Source organism: Perca flavescens, chromosome 4, assembly GCF_004354835.1.
Source record: "Perca flavescens isolate YP-PL-M2 chromosome 4, PFLA_1.0, whole genome shotgun sequence".
NCBI lineage: Eukaryota > Metazoa > Chordata > Actinopteri > Perciformes > Percidae > Perca > Perca flavescens.
Window position 1 is genome coordinate 22,967,361 of NC_041334.1, and position 21,989 is coordinate 22,989,349.

General features: G+C 40.3%; 1 protein-coding gene across 2 annotated transcripts in view; it reads right to left on the reverse strand.

Moving 5' to 3' along the window:
* Positions 1-1,156: 1,156 nt before the first annotated feature.
* Positions 1,157-21,989, reverse strand: part of LOC114553903 (SLIT-ROBO Rho GTPase-activating protein 3) — a 39,184-nt gene continuing 18,351 nt past the window's right edge. The window contains exons 4-22 of one of the 2 annotated variants that reach the window (XM_028575361.1): positions 20,967-21,029; positions 16,974-17,165; positions 16,583-16,711; positions 16,258-16,479; positions 16,026-16,127; positions 13,928-14,125; positions 13,738-13,822; positions 11,332-11,359; positions 9,286-9,316; positions 8,808-8,868; positions 7,941-8,018; positions 7,467-7,601; positions 7,287-7,392; positions 6,987-7,214; positions 6,066-6,139; positions 5,749-5,929; positions 4,863-5,009; positions 4,381-4,696; positions 1,157-3,902 (exon numbers count right to left, since the gene is read on the reverse strand). In XM_028575361.1, the coding sequence (XP_028431162.1) occupies positions 3,438-3,902; positions 4,381-4,696; positions 4,863-5,009; positions 5,749-5,929; positions 6,066-6,139; positions 6,987-7,214; positions 7,287-7,392; positions 7,467-7,601; positions 7,941-8,018; positions 8,808-8,868; positions 9,286-9,316; positions 11,332-11,359; positions 13,738-13,822; positions 13,928-14,125; positions 16,026-16,127; positions 16,258-16,479; positions 16,583-16,711; positions 16,974-17,165; positions 20,967-21,029 (2,841 nt within the window). In that variant the 3' untranslated portion in view covers positions 1,157-3,437. Of the gene's footprint in view, positions 3,903-4,380; positions 4,697-4,862; positions 5,010-5,748; positions 5,930-6,065; positions 6,140-6,986; positions 7,215-7,286; positions 7,393-7,466; positions 7,602-7,940; positions 8,019-8,807; positions 8,869-9,285; positions 9,317-10,321; positions 10,425-11,331; positions 11,360-13,737; positions 13,823-13,927; positions 14,126-16,025; positions 16,128-16,257; positions 16,480-16,582; positions 16,712-16,973; positions 17,166-20,966; positions 21,030-21,989 lie in introns of both variants that reach the window. The other variant, XM_028575360.1, reaches the window with a different exon arrangement.

Consider the following 21,989-nt stretch of genomic DNA (forward strand, 5'->3'; position numbering starts at 1 on the left):
TAACATGTATTTTGCAACTGAGGTCCTGCAGATAAGGCAGAGGTGGAAAATAATTAAGTATATTTACTCAAGCACTGCACTTAAATATAATTTTGGGGTACTTTTACCTAAGTTGATTCATCTTCTACTACTACATATGATTGTACTTTTTACATCACTGCATTTGTTTGACAACTATAGTTAATGACTTTTCAAAGATTTTTAAGATTTTACATCAAAACATACTAGGCCTATTTAAAACACCTTATCTGGATGTGACTGCTATCCTGTGCAAATTTGAGTCTGCACTTTTATCACATGGTAAAGAATGTCTCTCTTGTTCAGAGTTCCAGGATGACAATGCTTCCATCCACAGGGCACACGAGGTAACTGCATGTCTGGATGAGTTGTAAGAAATGTCAACAAGTACATGACTATCGGTGATGGACTTGATGTAAAAGTCTAAAAATGTTGCATAACAAGTCAAAGTTAAGCATTCATATGTATTGTCGGCTAAATGTACTTAAAGTATTAAAAGTAAAAGTACTAATTATGCAGAACAGCCTTTTAGAGTATTATCATGAGTGCACGGACGTGAAGCAACATTTTTGATATATATAATGTGTTTACCATGTTTTTTGCATGTGAATTTTGAACCTTCAAATCAAGTAGTGACGAAAGTTGTGAGATAAGTTAATGTTATTATGGTAATAATAATACAATATTTGCCTCTAAAATAACAATTAATGGAAAATATTCAAGGAAAGTAGGCCTACATCAAAACTATACTTAAATACGTTGCTTGAGTAAATGTATGCTAATCTTCAGCTGGCAGCTCATGGTGCATTTTATGGTAGTATTTCATTGATTTGGAACAGATACCCATCTTTTAACAGGATGAGCGAAAAATCTGTGCTGACCAGTAGATGGCACTGCAAAGCCATGCTAGTCAGTGTATGTACTGTATGAGTGAGCTGTGCTGTGTGAAGTCAGATAGTCATGTACTGTATGTTCATGGAACTCTTAACCACAGATGTTCATTGTAACAAGGACTATGGATATGAATATGGTACACTGTCGTAATTCATCACGAATCATTGGCCACTGTTCATTTTCAGTCATTTACATTAAAGCACTTCACATTTTATTGTACATCACAAGACAATAAGACGAGAAATTTCAGCAAGGTTTTACTGATTTATTGTTTGTTAATGTTTGTGCAAGGATAAGAGTTACAAAAATCAACAGACTAGACATGATAATATATCCTGTTCCTATTATACAATGTTATTTATACAAGTATCCTTTAACTGTATGTATATATTCAATCCAATGTACCTATTACACTTTAAAGATATATTGATCATCCTTATATGACAGACAACTAACACCACCAACAGTAAACAAGTTCATCTAAACACCCACACAGCCTGAACTGACCGTGTGCAATCTAGACATTAAGTAAGCTTCAATGATACTGATGTGCTATATCATGTTCCTAGTACAACTTCATCAAAATGAAAACACAGAACCTACAAATGCAGCACAGTTCCCTGTAGTGTTTATAAGTGCATTAGTCACTTGAATTGTTGAAGAACGTTTTACTTGTTTATTGAGGTAACACAGATAATGTTTTATATAGAGAGATGACTATATTATAAGAACAGTTTGCTGATTTTCATCTTTATTTCCTTGTATTAGTTATAGGGGTGGCATGTCTATAATGTCCACAATAATTGTCAATGTTCTCTGCGTAATTGTAGCCATCTGGCCTGGTCTACGTCTGACGTCCACTGACCTGTTCTGAGATTAATGAATGAAGGAAAAAACAGTTTTGGCTAAGAAACTGACTCTTGTCTCCTGCCCACTGCTAAGAAAATGCAACAAGGCAGAGTCTCAGGTTGTTGCTGACTGCGCTGCTGCACTGCTATCAGTTAACCTGGCCCGACCCCAAGCTATTGGCCAGTGATGCTGCTACTGCCGTTCATGCTGGTCACTAAGTGGTCAGACAGCAGCAGCACCACTTGTTCTGATTACAAAGCTGCTTGGTGAGTTTTACTGGGACCGTTTCTTTGGAACTTCTTACTCTTGCAGGGACAAAAATAATAATTGATCAATTTAAGAGAAAAGTTGAAGGACATTTCAATTAACCTAAAAGCCATCAATATGTTTGTATAATTGTTGCATTTTTCAAATTATTGTGCTAAATTAGTTTGGAAAAAAATTAGCCAATCTAAGAAAAAGTGACCAATCCCACTTGGTGCCGTGTAGTTGCTTTCAGCCCTTGGTACTCAGTTTCCTGGAGTTGGATTGGTGTGGTGTGTACCAAGCACTGCTGTTTTCCACTGTCTGTTTTTTATACTACCATTCAGATTTTTTTTCACATAGTGGCTCTAATACAGATAAAATGTCCTTGAAGCCAGCATCTAGTGACCATTAGAATAAACTGCAACTTATTGCAATTCTACTCTAGTTTTACCATTCAGTCATGGGCTGTGTCTGAAATCTCCCTCAATCACATCTCCCCATAAAACAGACACTCAATAGTTTACTCTATAATGAACAATAAATTGAGATTTCCAACACATATGAGTCAGCATCATTTTGCGTAATCACTAACAGGTGTATCATCACACAACTGTAATTTTCCAATCTATAAAATGTGACGCGTTGCATTGTGCGATTGTAGGCAGAAAAGCCTTTACATGCCATGCACACTTTCATAACATTATAAGACTTTTTTTTTTATTTTCTTCCCACTCAGAATTCATACAATGAAATAAAATGGCCTTTAACGGTAAATGTAGTGCACTACATAGTAAATGGAGTGATTTCAGACAGAGCCACGGTGTTCTCCTGATGCTGAAAACCTAACATTTGCTGGTATATGCTGGCATTGTGGGACTGGCTCTCTGAGGAAAATGGTCCCAAGGAGTTATAGTTTTAATAGACTACATCAACCACCAGCACAGACTGGATGTCTACATAATTACTGGTGAAATGTTCCCATAAGTGTTTCCTCATAATGGAACATGAAACAAGATACAAAGTCCAAGCTCACAGCATTTTTGTAACCAAACAACATGAGATGATTCTTTGTCAGATTTCAGTAAACAGAAGCATTTTCCAGTGCATCCCTTTTTTTTATCCAGCATGGCTGTCCAGCACGGTAGTGTTCTATAAAATTATTCTCATAGATTCAAACCTTTTTTTTGTGTGTAATATTGAAATACAGTACATCAAGTTGTCCACCAAGAAGTTAATGAGTGGGCCCACAGTTGTCAGAAACCAGCAGTAGCTATCCTACACTATAGAAGATCAGTGGTAAATATTCATCATACAGACCAGGTGTCAACGTTTGTTTTGCTGTCAAAAAAGAGGCGCAGGGGCGTGATGGTAATCACAATCACTTGGTATCCACAGTCTTCTTCTCCCACTTGACTTGTAACTGACTGGAGCTACATGTTACCTTGTTTGTCCGAGGATGAGGAGGAGGTGGATGGTGATGGGGAGGGAGGTTTGGGAAAGACCCTGTCAGTGGGTGTGATGCCTGGGCTGCCTAGACCAGAGGAACTAGAGCTGCTGGAGCGCTGTGGTCCCTGGCCCTGTCCAATCACAGGAGCAGGCCGGACAGGTCTGACAGGCGGGGGCCTTAGAGGTGCACTTGGTCTACGTGCTGATATAGCAGGTTTAAAAGTGGTCATGGTCTCGGAGGAGGAGCTGCTGCTGCTACGTCGCTGGGCTGCATCTGGATCCCTGATCACCATGGTGTGGAGAGGGCTGCCAGGCGGATCCTGGGCTCCACCGGGGTGTTTGAGAGGCTCCAATGTGTCCAAAACAACATCGGGGGCATGTTTGGCTACATTTTGTCGCTCCAGCTCACGCAACTCATGGAGAGCTGTATTCATTGTTTTCTCTATGTCCTGACAAACATAAGCAGAAGGGAAATTTATGTTGACATTTAGAAATGAATAGCAAACAATCAGGCAAGGAGTAACTAAAACTAAGTTCCACTGAGGGTGGGGGAGACATGTCCCCCACACTTTTACAGTTTGATTTACACACTAAAATGTTTCTAAATAGTGTCCTCTTTCTCACCCCAGAAACCAGATGTGTGTGAGTGACTGTGTAAATGAGAGGCAAATAGTTAAGGGCTTTGGATGAATAAATGCTTTAAATTCAGTTATACCGTGCCCTCAGAGCAGTAATTTTTAAAAGAAGCAGCAAGTGATTAGCTTACTTTCTTTGCTGGACAGTGTTCTTTTTAATGAAGATGTACATACAATATTAGTTGATCTTGAGGTCTCTATCAACAAAAACTAAATGATTTCAAGGAAAGTTAGTGTATTAATATTGTATTAAATTGCCTATTTCAAAGTTTATTCAAGTATTAACACTCACTTCAGCGAGTGCTTCAGCCTCAAGGGTTTTGTGATCTCCTAAACTTGCGTGCCGAATGGTGCTGGGTGAAGATCGTTGAGAGTGGCTGTCCACGAAGGCCTTTCTGTCTGGGTGGTTGATGCAGCCAGCACTGCCAAATGTGGCGAGACGCCATTTCTCCGGACTGTCTGTTGGGCCCCTGCTAACTGCTATTTTGTGTGGGCTGCAGGGCCGAGGCATAACCCTAGGAGGCTGGTCTGCAGCTCTGGTGGGGCTGTGACTGTCAGCGCTGGTCCTGTGGCGCGGACCTGCAGCTCCATCTGATCGCACCCTCACCCTAAGAAAAATCACAGTTTGATCCTTTATCAGATTAAATGTCTTGACTCTGAATACCTGCACAGAGATTTTAAATGCAAAGACTGAATTATTTTGGTCATTAAAAAGATTGTCTACAGTATGCATTCACTGCCTGTATTGTGTGTGCCCATGGAGTTTTAAGTAACCTTCCAAATGCTGCTCCAAAGCGGCGCTCAGGTGTGTGTTCACAAGGAGATTGGCGTTCGTTCCTGGACGAGGATCTTTCATCGTGGTGTGGTCCACTGCTGGGCGCACTATCAGTCCTCGGAATGCTATCTGAGAAGGCATCATCCCTGATATGGACAGACAGAAGAGATTGATCTCAATTAATGGTGTTTGCCCTAGGGAAATGGTAATATTGGCTTTTAATTTGAGAGATTGAATTTTTCAAAAGTTTAATCTCTCTAACAGCACATAAGAATCCTTAACAATTACATTCTTGCCACAAAAATAACACAAAAATGTCATCAGCACTGCGAGCCTCATTACTTTTACAGACATAATTAATCACTTATCAGTCCCTGGAAGCCACTGTTGGCAGTACATCCATCACTTTTCTTCTGAATCTAGCTTTAATTGTGTTACTTGCTCTGTGATGCAGGAGAGGTTATCAGGCAAGAGGCCGGAGAAGAAATTAAAGCTTTTATTTGGCAAGTGACCTACGTGTTGGTCCTCCTTAAATCTCTTCAGCCAATTGCTGATAGATTTGTTTTATTTTCATTGCAACTATTGTGTCAAGAAAACAACCAAATCATTCAGGAAAACAGGAGTATTTTCTTCCCATTGACCCGTATAAAGGTGCAGGTTTTACAAAAGTAAAAGGCCAAGCTTCTTGAAAACACATCACAGCTCACGCGGACAGTAAGAATAGAAACATGCATTTTTGGGAAAATAGAGCAACATAAATAATGACCAAGCCCAAAGTAGCCAGTGCCCTGCAGCAGAACCAGGTAACTGTCTTGACTAGGTCACTTTTCTGATGCAGTTATATATTAATCTAAAATCAAATTGTCCTACATGTGTCCTACTCACATGTCTTGTACAACAATGTACTGATGTGGAATCAGCCCATCCACACCGTTATGTCGGCCCTCCCACCAGTCCTCAGAGGCTCGTAGGTAGAGTAACAGAGAGGCTCCCTTCTTGAAGGAAAGCTCTCTCGGGCTTCGGCCCACATAATCAAACTTTGCGATTGCCTCGATCTGCTCCAACTCTGCAATTCAAAGAATAAAAAGTGCAACACAAAGAAATGTGACAGAATCCAATTTGAAACTTCTGATTATTTTTTCACTTACAGTACAGTTACGGCTGCAGTCTTTCCAGTGGACTGACTGTGTTTTGTGTCTCACCTTCATCACTAGTGTTGGGTCCAGTACCATTGTCTACCTCGTCAAGAGCTCCTGGCTCACTGTGAGGGCTTTCGCTGAATGGAGAAATATGGAGACAGTCAGTCAGATGATTGAAATAAAATATTAAAAATGTCATCCCTTTTTTTAAATCTTTACAACACCAAAAACTAAATACAGAATAAATAATAATAATAAAATAATTTTGCATCATTTGCCTCAAAATAATACATGCACAGTGAGATACAGTTTTAAGACCAAGTTGTATAAATATGGCCATGTTTATGGTTATTAGTCTACTGAAACTAAACTTTAATAAAGCTTAACAAAAAAATATAATAAAATGCTGCTGCTTAAAAAGCCCCTATTATGCTTTTTTTGATTATTCCTGTCATTTAGTGTGTTATATAGTTTTTCTGAGTATGTAATAGATGTATAAAGTTCAAAAAAACACACTTCACTGCAAATGGAGCTTTCTCACCCACAGACAGCACTTTTTCTCAACTATTTCTCAATTAATGAGGTCATTAATTGAGAAAGCCAAGCCAGTTTTTCATATATGCTGCCCATTGGTGCTGCCTGAGCATGCACAGGCAGCCCAGTGGCTTGTTTGAATTTGGTTGACCAATCACAACAGACTTGGCTTTTCGGGAAGGCAGGCAAAGAGCTCAGACAGAGTTTCAGGCAAAGAAGCTGCAGCAATGGGCAGTATGAGAAACTTGATATGTTTTTGAACACCAAAGCATGTAAACCTATTCTAGTAGACCCCAAGAGTACACATATGATGCTGAAAATGAGTATAATTGGGGCTCTTTAATAAGTGTCCCACAAACAGACACACAATAGAATAAACCATACACACATAATTCACTATTTGCCTCTCATTCACCCACACATATGTTGGACACCTTGTCTTGCACTTACCAGTACTCTTCCACACCAGCCATGCACTTTTCATACACAGGTCCGTCCAACTCACGCTGGGCCGGGAAGATGACCTCATGGTGGATTATAACGGTCTTAATGATCTCATTAACATGCGCCTGGCAGGCCACAGGGTCCTGGTCATCTGGTATTGGCATCAATGTGGGGCCAAAGCAAATAGCCAGGTTGTAGGGGTCCATCATGTTCTCATCACTGTACTGAGAAAGACTGGAAAGACAGAAGCAATTAGTATCACTTTATGAGTGTCAAATGCGTGAAATGGGTTGTGGCAGGACTTACTGATTTAAAAATGCGAACAGGTATCTCATGACGATGATCACAGGCCGCTGAAGAGTCACAATTATCTGCTGAAGATGGTGAGCTCTTTCTGCTCCTGAGTCAAGCTCTGAAATAAAAAAGAAAGCTTGACTAAATAAAAAGCTTACATTTATCAAATGTTTTATCTGGAATGTGACTCACTGGTTGTAGATATGAGGTCGAGGAAACGTTCTTTAGGGAACAGCGGGTTTTCCAGCCCCCTAAAGTAGAGCTTAAGAACGCCTGCCACAGAGTTGATGTCATGATCAGCCTGATCATCCACCAGTGGATCCTCTCCTATACACATAGCACACATTTACTCCACTCATTAATCATTCATCACTATAAGTTTTCATGTAACACGGCACTGATGCAGTTTTTTTAATGTGTATTTCAAGTTGGGAGGTTGATATAAACATTAAGAATGCAGTTAGGTTTCCTCATTCATTATTACTCTGAGATGTTGATCTTATCTATTATGCATCTAAAATGGTTTGTCCATTACGGGGTTACATGTGACACATGGGCTCTTTATTGGCACTTTAGAGGCCTGTGGAAGAGACTGTGGCTTTTGAGGTGGACAAAACGCAATTTAAAATCAATCAAGAGAAGATGGCCAAGTGCACTGGGACTAACCTCTTTCAAATGCATTTTTAATATCGTTGACTTCTACCTGGGAGCCAGGAACTCGAAATATACCTTGCTGCTGAAGACCTGTGGACAGATTACACCCGTTAGTGTAAAATGTACAAATGTCCTTTCATTGAATTTCTTTGCACATTTAAAGTATAAGAATAGTAACCACTCCTCATAGTATTGGCACAACATTTAAAGCCTGAAGGTTAAAGCACAACAAACTAATAAAAAAAAAAAGACAAAAGCCTGTAACAAATCTTAGTTTAGGCTACAATGTGAGTGTGGGGATGTACTGTATGTGTGTGACCAAAATGGTGCAAAATGCTGTGAGACTGGATATGAAAGAGCAGAGCAGTGTGCAGCAGCAACACATAAATGAAAGAAGGTGTCATTAGATTAAGGCGGCCCCTTGCAAGAAGATTTCTAGGAAATTGGTCAGTAAGGTCTTGATCAACGTTTTTCTGGTCCTTTTATGGTAAATTCAGTATTTGTTGTTAGTCATTACTAGGTGAAAGGATAATCACATGTCTGTCTTCACTGTAATATTCATAAACACATTGTCATTAATGAGCACTTGATTTTATGAGATCCCTCAGCATTACTGTATTCTGCAGAGACGGGACAGTAACACTGAAAAAACAATGACAGATTTTGTCAGCTAATTCAACGAATTGATTAGTCAAATATAATATTTAGGCTCTTTTCAACCAAATTTTTTCTGGAACTATAGAGCCACAGGAACTCCAACGAAAATGTTAGCTTGTATAAATAGAGAGAGAGACAGATTATGAGACAGCACAAGTTTTGTCATTTTGTGAAAAGACATATAACAACATATACAACATATAAAACACAACAGGAACCTACCATACAGATTGATGTATCGAACGCAGCTCTCAACCACCACTGGTATAGGCTGCCCTGAGTCCTACCGGACACATTTAAATGATTAATTGGAAGCACAAACCCAGAAAAAAATAGAAGACAAATAGTCATGCCAGCAGGTTTGATATCATCAGAAGCTTATAGAGGCAGCCCCTCAAATTAATTAATCATAGACCCCAGGAAGAATAGCTGCAGCCCTGCTGTAGCTAATGGGGATCCCAATAAACTAAACTTACACAGAGTTGAAGGAACATTGTTAATTTTATGATTATTTAAATAACTGATGTTAAGTGTATAGAACAAAAATAAGCGGAACAAAATAGTGTTAGTGTTTGCACCACCATATGTTATATAATACTACAGTATTTTCACAGGAATGCCAACAGGGCAGAGGCACAGAAATGTTGGTTAGCATACTGAACACAGTGCGATTATCCCGCCATGCAATAAGACAGAGTACCTGACTCCTCGCACGGACATTCCGTCGTCCCCTGGGCAGAGAGCAGAAAGGCACGTAGACAGAGGAAGAGAGGCAACAAGAACCACAACATGTTAGTGAGAGAGACAGACCATACAGAGAGAGAAAAAGAGGAGGCCTGTCCTGAGAGAATAGCCAAAGCATCAGTGCCTTGTGGGGTGTGAAACAGGAGAACATGGCTGGGCAGGGGGAGTCGGTTGAAGGGAGATTGCTACCTGAGAGGATGGGGATCAGAGCTGTACATAGAGTCAGGCATTTTTCAAGCACTGCAACTAACCAATTATTGATTATCCATTAATCTGTCCATTAGTATATTTATTATTTGGTTGAATAATTTGTTCTATAAGATGTCAGAATATACTAGTGACAAATGCCCATTACAATCTCTTAAAGCCAAAAGTGTCATAATTAAATGACTTTTTTTTTTTCAACCAACACTCTAAAAGCTCATGGTATTCAGTAAATGTTTCTATGAATAAAAGTCGAAAATCTTCAAAACGTAGAAAGATGGAACGGGAATGTTTGGAATTTGTGCTTGAAAATTATTTGAATCGCTTTTTTTTCTGCCAATCGACTGATCGTTTTAGCTGTACTGTTCCAATGCTGTTGATGCACACTCTGTCTGCTTGCCCCTGTTCGATTGAGCATTAGTGTGGATGTGGCCATGTGTTTATTTGCATAGCCTGACATGGCTGGTGCCTGGCCAACTGACATACATAAAGCCAAATGAATTCAGTGTCTGGAGTCTGGGGATCACAGGAGAAAGGATGTTAAGAGCAGGCCCGGCACCGGTGCAGTGCCTACAAAATCAAACCATCTCCAGAATTTGTTTGATAGGTTTTCATCTTACGTCTTTCCTAAATTACAAGACTGTGAACACAAGGCAATGAGCAAGAGGAAAGAGCATGAGTGAGCCAACATTTGGGTAAAAGAGTGGTCAAAGGCAAGAAAACCCCCAAGGACCGCTAGCGAGACAGCTGAGCTCATGGAGAGACAAAGAGCACAGATGGGCTAATACCTGAATGAAGGCCTCCATATTGCCGTTAAACAGCTTACGGTTAAAAATGGAGCGAGGTCTAGACTTCCGCATTCTCTGGGGTTTAGGGGGAAGAGTGGGGGGCCTGGGGAGATGGTGGGGGGTGTACGGTTGGTACAGGGTAAATATAAATAATAAAGCAATTAATATAATGCAATTTTACACATCAAAATGCAGTCATTTTTTTCTAAAATGTTTTTGTTGCCATGTCTTTCACACAGTAATTTGCACCTCAGAAACACAATATTTAAATGAGATGAGAAAATCAATACCACTTAGCACAAAGACTGGAAACAGTTAGCCTTGATCATTTGTTTCATCCGTACAAAAGGTAAAAAAAGATATACTAGGTATTTAAGGCTAGCCGTTTCCCCCTGCTTCCGATCTCTGTGCTAATGGTCTTTTAGTTCTAGCTTCATATTTAGTGTGAAATCCTGAGAGCGGTATTGATCTTCTAATTTAACTCTTGGCAAGAAAGTGAATAAGTATATTTCCCCAAATGTCAAACTATTCCTATAACTCGTAGACAGAGCTGCTGTAGCAAACTTGATCAAAATCAAGAAAAATTATTACAAGTAATTATCACACACAAAATTCAATTAAGATTTGATTGCATTTAACGGAATGTGCTATAGTTCAAAATAGGTCAAAGCCAAACACTGTGTTCAATTAGTCATGAGCCTGGCTTGTCAATATTTGTTCATTTTCTGCTCATTGAATTGTTTATAAATAGAACAGCAGGACATGATCCATCTCACTGGCATTTCCTTTCTTAGTCTTAACATATTTTTATAGATCAAAACTGGGAAGAACAACTCAGAGCACCGCCTTCTCTAATTAGAAATAAACCCTTTGTTCAACAAATAAGAGAGAAGTTAAGACTACACTCATATTCCCACACTGTGATCTCATTCCTGCCCCATCCAGGGACACAAGAAGGATTTTACACACCATCACCTACTTTATTCACCCCTTGTCACTGGACATCTTACCTTGTTGTTCCATATTCAGCCCTCTCCCCTAAAAGGAAAAACAGCAGAGAAAGGACCAAAATTAGTATACACTAGTTTTACAATCACAGAAGTTAGCTGTACGGTTCAGTGCTGGCCGACTATACAAGGCTGGCAGATGGAGACGGAAAGGGGTGTTATGAGAAAACGGGCATCTATTCAGGCAGGCTCAATGGGGTGAGCGCCATGGCTGTATTTGACTCACCGCCAGGCAGCAGTCATTCAGCGGTTGCCCTAGAAACAGCACATGAGCCCCAGAAGGGGATAGATTGTATACTTGCTCTGCAAAGTGAAAATGTATCCAGGGGCAACAAGAGTGGGAGGTCTGTTTAAGCTGATTTGTACAGTGTGAGGATTTCATGATATCTGCACCACATTCTCACACACACACACACACACACACACACACACACACACACACACACAAACACACACACACACACACACACAGACTAATTAAGGCCTCACTTTGATCAGTCAATCAGGAATGTTTGTTTAAGGATCACGTAATGTTCACAATCCTACTTTACGTCAAACACATATAATTCCAACCCTGAAGCAGATTGTTTGAGTCCGAAGTAGAAACATAATGGAACATATACATTTTGATTTACTCTTAGACCTGGTAAATGCCGAATATATGAAAACCCTTCAAATACAGTACTACTAGTTCAATGTTGCTTTTTTCTGTCTTCTCTACCCTGTGACCTTCTTTTAGGTCTCAACATTGACAAGCTGTCAAGTGAATGACAACTTCAGTATTATAACACAATTTTGTATTCAATTTCAATCAATCATATTCAAACATAAACACTCCTCTATATCCACAAAGGTTGTATCATTGACTATATGTAAGGGATAATGTAGAGCGAGGCGGTTGTTATAGCGAATACAACCCCGTCTTGAATCAGCCTGGAGGGGTTGTATTCGCTATAACAACCGCCTCGCTCTACATTATCCCGCTTATTACATGGCTACTTACCAAATAAATCAATAATTTGACTAATAACATGACAAAATATTGATTTAAATGGGAGTTTATTGATTTAAATACAATTGTATTGCTTCCACTAGAGAAAATAGTCCGTTCCGTCTCTACGGTTGGAATCCTGCGTCCATAGCAACGTAAAAACTCTGTAATGCAATCCTTCGTCTATTAGCTACTCTCAACACCACCTTACGGGTTGTGGTAGTAGCCCTATATTTTATGGGGTGCTGCCGTGGTGGACAAATGACCCAGCTGCTGTTTTAATCACTGCAGGAATTGACACAACATTAGCTGAAGCGTTGTAGTGAGCTAGCGGGCTATTGACTGCTCTTATTTACATTAAACTGAACATTTCTGTTGACGGTGAAGTGAGACACGGTGAATGGCTTCTTTGGGAATATTTATGTGGACGTTTATGTCCTCATTCATCTCGTTTCCTTTTTGCAGAGCCGCTGCATGTTGACACACCTGTAAGTTAACGTTAAACAAGTTGCAATGTAAGCTAACTAATTAGCGTTGTTGTCCCTACGGCTGTTACTGCGTAGCTAGCGATCATAGACGGTATAGAAAGATATTAGCGATAGACGCTCATCAGATCTGCTGTCATTGCTTGAATTGGAGGACAGAAGTTGCTCCACTTTTCCCCACTTTTTGCCACAGCTGATAGGCTAAATTATCCGGACTTCTTTCAGCGGATTGATTGATAGCTGTCCTCCAGAGTGAAGAGAACTGCGTCCATGGCAACGCTCTGCTTTTGCATGGCAACGGGGTGTTATCCTTAGCAGCGGTCTGTTATCAAGAAATAGCAGACCGCATTCTACATTAGAATTCAACCAAGCTATGTAATAAGTGCTATATAAAGTATGTCCGTATAGTCTGAAAAACGATGTACTGACCCACTGACTAATATATAAGCAAAAGCAGATGCTTGTAAGATTTTGAAGTAGCAACACATTTACATAGGCCTTTTAAAACCTTTGGCTCAGGTTAATGTGCATTAAATATATATAAAAAAAAATGTTTAAAGAAATGGAGACCATCTTGCGATGGGATCGGGCTAGGGGCGTAAAGTGGGGGGCAGTTGCCCCTTCACTCTTCCTACCAGCCTACTTCTGACGCCCTTGCTGGGACCACACCCATCTTCAAACTCGGCCTTCATTTTGATCTCAACTACGCGGCTGTCGCAGCTGGTTACTATGGCATGTCATAGTCTTCAAGCAAAGTACTTCACATCATGAAATGTAGGGTTTGTTTGATGTCCAAACATGGTTAAGTTGTCAAGGAAATGACAAATTCAGTGCAACATAATTCTGCATTCTATTTCCAAAAACATGGAGGAAACCAACTAGTTTCAGCAATTTCTATTCCACTAATGTATTTTATAGCACAATAAGTCTCACCTTCTCCTAGCGTCTGCTTCAGAAGGTCATGCTTGGCCTGCAGTTTGATAATGAGATTGCTGCCATTCAAGTATTCCTTGTATTTCTGCAGATGAAATACATTAAAAGAAAAAAAGTGACATGGTTATTTCCAGTTATAATGGATGTGCTCCATGCTGCAGTGCCACAGTGCTCTCATCTGAGAACTTACAGTAAAGTAGAAGCCCTCAGTCTCTTGCTGATTGGCACGTCTCTTAACGATGTTTGCCTTGCTCATGTAGGAGTCGGAGGAAGCCGATTTGACCGACTCTGTGGATTGGCTGTGCTGGAAGGCCTCTGAAACATCAAAGTCCTCCACTGTGAGCATGTCCTGAAGGGTCTGCATGGTCGCGTCAAGAGTCTTTCTCACCTGACACACACAGCATACAAACATGATTGTGACTTCTAACAATATCCCTAAATACACATTTTGTTACATATAAATATAAGAAATCTGTATGAAATTAATTTGATTAAAACAACAAGGAATATTGTAATTACAACTAATGTACAGTACATACAATACATCTTCCTACTGTCACAAACAAGCTGTGGGGTGTAAACAAGCCAGCACAGTCTAAGATTAAATCACTGCAGGCCATTTTCACAGCGGTTTGACGGACACACCCTAAACAACAGAGTAATTAGCTACCTAGCATGAGGCATTGTGACATGAAAGATTTACTATGTTCCTTCCATGTGAAGCAGACAGGAAGGCAGTGTGCATTTCCATATTCATAACAGACATGCACTGACTCACATACACACCCTGGTGACCTTTAAACAGGTCTATGTGAGTCACAGTGGCCTTAGTTACTCCAGGCCACTGGCAGCATGCTGGGGTGCCCCTCCCCCCAGTGGAGGCAGGAGACTGGATGAGAGTTGACCCCACAGGTCAGTGTCAGATTAAAGATGAACATAAATGCAGTGCGACAGTCCTGGAGACTGGTTGTTTGCTGTTACATGTTAGTGTGACAGAGATGAGGATGTTTGCCGCTATTCCCAGTTGAAAACATAGCAAAGCCAAAGCCAAGGTATTGAAACTTTGATGAGTGATAAACTGTGGGTAATTGCAGTTACATGATAGAGATTATCTGCCAGTTAGAGGGTCCTAATAGAGAAGCAGCTTTTCAAATGTTTTTGTAGTTGGACATTTTGGGAAATTCCCTCATTCTCTTTAACTGAAAGATGAATGAGAAGATCCATACCATTCTCATGCCAAACATGAAGTTATACACCAGCAGTCAGCTAGTTTAGCTTTGCATAAATACTGGAAATGGGGGGGCAGTTAGCCTAGTAACAAAATCTGCTTGCCAGCACCTGGAATGTCATTGTTAAACTGTTCCTATAAAACTGTTATATATTGGATCACAGGAAGTCTGTAAACACTCTCAATGCCTTTTTAACAGTGTGTTGTAGACTATATAGAGCAGTATCTTCCTGTTCTGCTACATGTGGTCTCACTTGATTTGATAGTTTTAAAGATAAGACATTCATTTCCTGCCACAGTATTTTGCAATAACCTGGTGATATGCAATGGCCTCTGCATTTTCAAATGTCTACAACTCAGACGTTATGTGGACACGTCACTCAAACCTTGTACTATAGCATACAAGGTTTGTCTTTTTATGTTTTTCACCAACATTCTAGATGTTCATGCTTTAACCGGTTATCGAACTTTCACATTGGAATTTCTTTGTGCTTTGATAGTGGATCTGGGACACCAGATGGTTCTTTTCAATGTTGTCATCTAAAGTCATTTCCCATCTCAATCACCATGCCACATATACAGTCATATACACACTGTATATACAGTACACACATACACAAGTTTCCTGCAATGTTTTCCTGTAGAAGCGGGTCACAAAGACCATCTCTCATCATTAACATTTTGTTTAAAAATAAATTTAACCTTCAGAGTAAAAAGAGCAGAGGTGTTATTTCACGCGTCAAAATACACATATTTAATGAGTGTGGCTATTGACCCATTATACTAAATGGGTCAAAGGATGACTTACATAAAGATCTGAGTGGCTTAACACCTCAGTTTAACAACTTCCTGGAGGAAACCCTGCATTTACTGTAAATGAGAACATATGACTCAGTATATGATTGGTATACTGAGTATATGTGGCCATATGTCCTCTTCTGAGTCAGCAGAAAAAAACATTACTGTGTATAGCACACTTGCATTGAGCTTGCTTCATTTTGAAATGAAACGCTGACACTGGCTCCCTTCAGCCTTCTGAGACTTGTATGCACTCCCTCACCTCTTCATTTTCTATCCTCAGCGTGGCAAGGCGAGACTGCAGCTGGTGGTAGCGCATCAAGAGCTCTGTCTGGACAGGCTGCTGTGCACTCACCTGACACACCTGGGATTAAGAAAGAAAGGGAAGTTTACCAGGAGGATTAAACATAGAGAATGTGATGAGATGCACTCTTTTTTAAGAGCTCAGACCTACAAACAAACCATTCTTACAGAACTATTCTCTAGTGACTCACCTCGTCCCCCATGTGTGGCTGATAGTCAAAGCGTGATGGAGGACAGAAGATCTGGCTGTGTGTGTCCATAAATTTCAGCTTGTCTCCTCTGATGTCCATGGCATCTACTGCTCCCTCCAGCAAATCCAGACCCTCGTGGCGAGAAGTCTCCAGACTATACTCTGCAGACAGGTAGGTTCTCAAGGTGCGTGCCAGGCTTGCATGGAAACCTAAGTCACAACACTGAGGACAAGAAGTAAAACATACATATAGTAATTATAAACCAATAAAAGGCCTAGAGCTTGAGAGAGAAGCACTGAGACTTAAAAAGGTAGTAATTACTTACATCTATCATGTCTGAGACATCATGGATGTAGTATTTGGCCACCAGGGCATTGGTAGCTGCCAGATTGAGAAGATAGTCGTTCCGGGCCTTTGTGCATTTCATCTTGTTTTCAGAGTACTTGGCTTGTCTCTAGGGAGAGAGGGGAAGAGGGAGTCCCACCAATGTCAGGATGCAAAATGGATTCCTAATGTACTCAAAGAAAGCATTACCACATCAATCAGATTTTATCTTACATACTCTGTCAATACAGTATATATGTATTACTTTGCACAATGTAGATATGGCCTCCTTGTAGTATTAACTGCATTTTCCAATGCAATTTGTGCAAACAGCAACTGGTGATATTCAAGACGTTCATTACAAATGCATTGCATTGCATTGCAAAACAGACCTTTTCCTTCATTTTCTCCATCTTCTTGACAGAGCTCCGTCGCTGTGGACGTTCATCATGACCATACCGCAGCAGGCTGGACCCAATGTCATTGGCCTTTCCAATGTGCTTCTCTTCCTGTTTCTCTGCCTCCTTCAGCTTGCTCTCAGCACTGAGACTCTCAGTGTGGTACATGTGGTACGTTTTCATCACCTGTAGAAACATACATGTCCTGTCAATCTCTACTAAGGACCAAGGACATCATAGTCAAACAAGGACTTGGATGAAAATGGATGTGGAGGAATAGAAGATGTATGCAGAACCACATGCTAAAATATTGTTATCCGTCACATATAACTACTTGTAATGCGGCAGATTTTTAAATGAATATTACTTAAAATCTGTCTCATTTTTTAATTATTTTGCTCAATTCAAAGCACTTTATTTGTCCCTCAATGGTCAATTCTAGGCAAGCTAGTTAGCAAACACAAGATAATTCACATGCATTAAACAGAAAATACAGAAATTACTAAATATGATACTGTACATATTAAAAGTAAAAAGATAAAGGGTTAAGGTCAGTAGCATTCATAACATTGTGTCAAAAAGTGCAAAAAGGGCAAGTGTATTCATCACTTGTATACACAAAGTAAACTGACCATCTCTTTTATTGCAGTCATGGCTACTGGAATAAAACCAAACTTCTTCTTGACAAATGGGTGTGAAACAAAAACATATGTGAAAAGGTTTCAATAAAACTGCTCGAAATACAATCTACATTCCCGTTCAGATTGCTTTAGAGGAGTTTGTCATTAAGTGTCATAAACAGATTCATGTTTTGTGGTTTTATTTAAGAGACCACATGTCAATGTTTAACTAGTAACCCTGCATCAGCAGTACAATCAAACAACATCTGCCCCTTCATCACTCACTCTCAAGTTTTGGTTTCCTAGCAACCCTGACTGAAGCAGGCGTGCAAATGATAGCGAGATCGATCAGCAGGGGAGGAAGGAGGTTACAAAGTCACAGTGAGCAACCTTCCCTGCAACCCGCGAAACAAGAAACTACTTGATTTTCACAAACATCCTGCTGCAGATCAATAGCAGAGACCAGCAGGCTGAAAAAAATGAAAATACCTAATACCTAATTTTGCATTTAACTCATAACTGCTAATACAAACTAATTATACAAGTTCATTTAAACTATATAACTTTATGTAGCCCAAATCTTAACAGACTACTGCAATACCTTATGCTGTGTTCAGGAGCTGCAGACGGGCATTTAATAATGCATGAATCAGAGAGAGGAAAAAAATCAATATCAGTAAAGCAGTAAAGTGCTGTATAGTGTTACATGTGAGAATATTTCTAGTGTGTTTTTTTACATGCAACTATTAGCGTTTTGCTGCACATTCACCTGTACCAAACACCCTTTTAAAATGAGTGACTAGTCTTCAATAATCACTGACATTAAACACTTTTCTATAACATTATGGGCCCTATCTTGCACCCAGCGCAATTGACTTTGTACACCGACGCATGCATCATTCCTATTTTGCACCCGACGCCCTCCACAGACTCACGTCGGTAAATTAGGGAAAAAGAGGAGGCGTGTTCCAGCACAAACATTCCCTGATGCTATTTTGCAGTTTCAGAAAACAATTCCGCCATTGACCAGGAAGAACCTAGTCTAAAGTCAGTGGCGCGTTATTCAGATGCTATTTTAAGGGGGAAGGCTTGGCCGTAATGTAGAGTGTGCACACCGCGCATACACTTTGCTTCTCTCTTCTCACGGACCCAGCAGTTCCCATTTCCATGAATCATGGATGTGTTGATGACATAAATGAGGAAATATTAGAGGACTTAAGGAGATGTGATGTTGAACTGCATGTGCCGATGCCACTTAACCCAAATGCCACAGCAGCAGCACGGGAGAGAAGAGACAGAAGAGCTGCATCGTCTATAGTGAGGTAATACCGGTCTAATGTTAGACTACATTGCAAAAATATCACCATGCATTCATAACCTCGTGATTCAGTGAGAGTGAGCTCAAAACATCGGAAAGTAATGTTTTTGTGACATTTCTTTATTTACATTTTGTCCAAAAAAAAAATCAATAGCAAACGTCGGTCTCCTTGGCTGTGAACCGCTCCTGGCGTGCGCCCATGGATGTATTAAGAGCAAATCCGCCATTGTAATAGCAATCCGCCATGGAACAAGTATGCCTGCTCTTAAAAGGGAATGTGAGATAACGCTCTGATTGGTTTATTGCACATTACGCCCAAACCACACTAATGAGTAATGTAGCTACTTCAGACCAACCCATTTTAGATTTGCGTCGGGCGCAAGAGTCATTTATCCCGCCGGTATAATAGCAACAGCGCCCGAGATCCGCCCACAAAGCTATGATGCAGATGATTAAGTGTGCAATAAATAGCCAAAAGTGGATATTTTTTAAATAAAATAATTAATTAAGCAGAAATTGTCTTTTTTTTTTACCTATATAAAGTTAAATTCTATAATACCTAAGCTAGTCGCTATAACAGTATGATCAAATTACAATCGGGCACAGAGATATTGGCAGCCCGCGGGGCTCTGCGGCCGGTGCAAAGTCACGGTTTCTGGGTTAGTGGACAACCAAATGCCGCTGCCCTGACTGAGATCGGCGGGGCTCCGCGGCAGGCAGCCCGCTGGGCTCTGTGGCCAGCGCAAAGTCGCTGTTTCTGGGTTACTGGACGGGCAGCAGACCACCGAACCCCGCGGACTGCCGATATGATATAGCCTACTTCCACCCAATATAGTCCCAAGTCAATATCTGCCTAGGAAATCGTCTAGTCTTAATCTGCATTGCAATTTTTACTTGTTGTGAATACGCAGGCCACAAGAAGTAATTACGTTTTGTTTTTGTTGTTGTTGGGGTCACTTTTACTCACGACATGCTAACAGCAACAAAGGATTCCATCCATTACGCTAAGCTAAGCTAGCGGCGGCACCGCCAGACTAAGACAATGCATGCACTGAGACAAAAATGTGTTTGCCCACCTATATAAATATAGAGGAGATAGTGACTAACCCTATTTCAACAAACGACCTATCAGACTTCATTTTAAGAGTTTATATGCTATATTGAACTGAGGTTACAGCCAATTAAGGCCTGGATTTTGGATATTTCATTTCACAACCTGCAGTTCCCCCGCTTGCCTAAAAAAATACTTGTACTCCTGTGTTCTTTTACCCCTAGCAATTCAATTACCCCTAGCTTTTAAATTAACTCTTTTTTTGCTGCTGTTTTGAATTAACAGATTATTTTTGCTAATTATCTATTGAACGATAACTAAGTACCATGATATCACTGAGCAGTAATAAGACCCAGAAGGAAGCAATCTGATGTGTTTGTAGCACTCTGTCCCACATACAGCAGATCATATAACTGCATCAGTTAATTTTTGGCAGTCAAATGAGGAGGGATCAGCAATAAATGCAGTTATTGTCTATGTTCACTACCACACAAATCATTTCTGTGTGTTTAATGACGTGTGTGTGTACACGTGTCTCCACATGGGGGGTGTCTATTGTATTTACAGTACAACCTAACAATAGAAGGAGTGACAACAGACAAACGTTTGTGTGCGATTACATGTAACATTAGCTGAAACTATTACAGCAGCTCATGTTTACTGTGTGCTCCTCTGCAGCACAGACTGCTGCGTCCGCTTGAGGAACTGCCAGGGGCAAGAACGCTCTCCCCTTCAACTGATGTCGAAATTTACAGTGGGAGGAAGAATGCTAATTTTCTCCTTTCACGACCTCAGGAGATGGAAGAAATGACCTGTTAGAGACTGCACTGCTGATAAGGCATATCTGCCATGTGCAGTGTCAGGCCAGCTGCTTCACAGGTTACAGGTTTGAGTGTGGAAAAAGCTCAGGATTGACGAGGCTATCATTTAGGGAAGGCAAAACAGGCAACCTGGTGTAGACAAAGAAAGGTTAGGTAGGGACAATGATATTAACTCACAGTGTAGAGCTCATTGGTGACTTTCACTAACTCCTCATGCATCTGCACCCCGATGTCTTTGCTCTGTAAAAGAGAAAAATAGGTAATTGTTTCACTGGCACATTTAAAAGGAAACATATTCAAACATCTAAAACTAAAAACTGGGTTATCTAATAGAATTGCCTACCCCACCAGTAAAAAACTTGAAGGCTGTGTGCCAGTTATGTTTTGTATGTGAGGGATGTCAGCAGGCGTTGAAAAGCTGTCATTACTCTGCACCAGAAAAGATCTAATACAATGCCCAAAGGGCACATGCAGACACAAATAGTACAGTGCAGTAACTGCCGAACATTTCCCAAGGAGTTGTGTCACAGTTTCAGCTCAATAACAGGGTCTAAGAGCCTATGATGAATTGGACATGTCCCATGAAAGGGCTTATAGCCCAGGAGGAGGAAAGGGGCCAGCGGAGAGTGACTCTGGAAATCCTGTTGAGGGGATATGGAGCGACACTTAGCCCAATCAATCCTGTTTTTTGCCACCTCTCAGGGACCACTTGTCAAGTCAGCAACCTTGCATTTTCACATGTGACCAAGATTATAATCGTTAACGAAAACGTACAAAATAATAAAAACTAGGTGGGAAAAAACATTGTCGTCAACTGAAATAAAAATAAAAACGAGGCATTACAAAAAAACAATAACTAAACTAAAACTGTAATGTCTGTTTGCAAAACTAACAAATAAAATAAAATAATCAAGTAAATGTCCTTAGTTTTTGTCTTTGTCAATGTCTTTCATAGAGCAAATAGCGTTATATCTTTCCAACCATGACATTTCCCGTAGACATGTATAGTTTCTGACTGGGAACCCAGAAATTCCGACATTACACGTCAAATTGAACACAACATGTCCGTGCCCGTCGCCTGGCATCATGGCGGTACCGAAAGTCAGAAGAAAGCAGCAGAGTCCTATTTGAGTATGACTGTGTCAGAAAAGCAAGTGCCTTGCAGTGGAAGGTGGTAAAAAATTTGGACAATTTATTTAA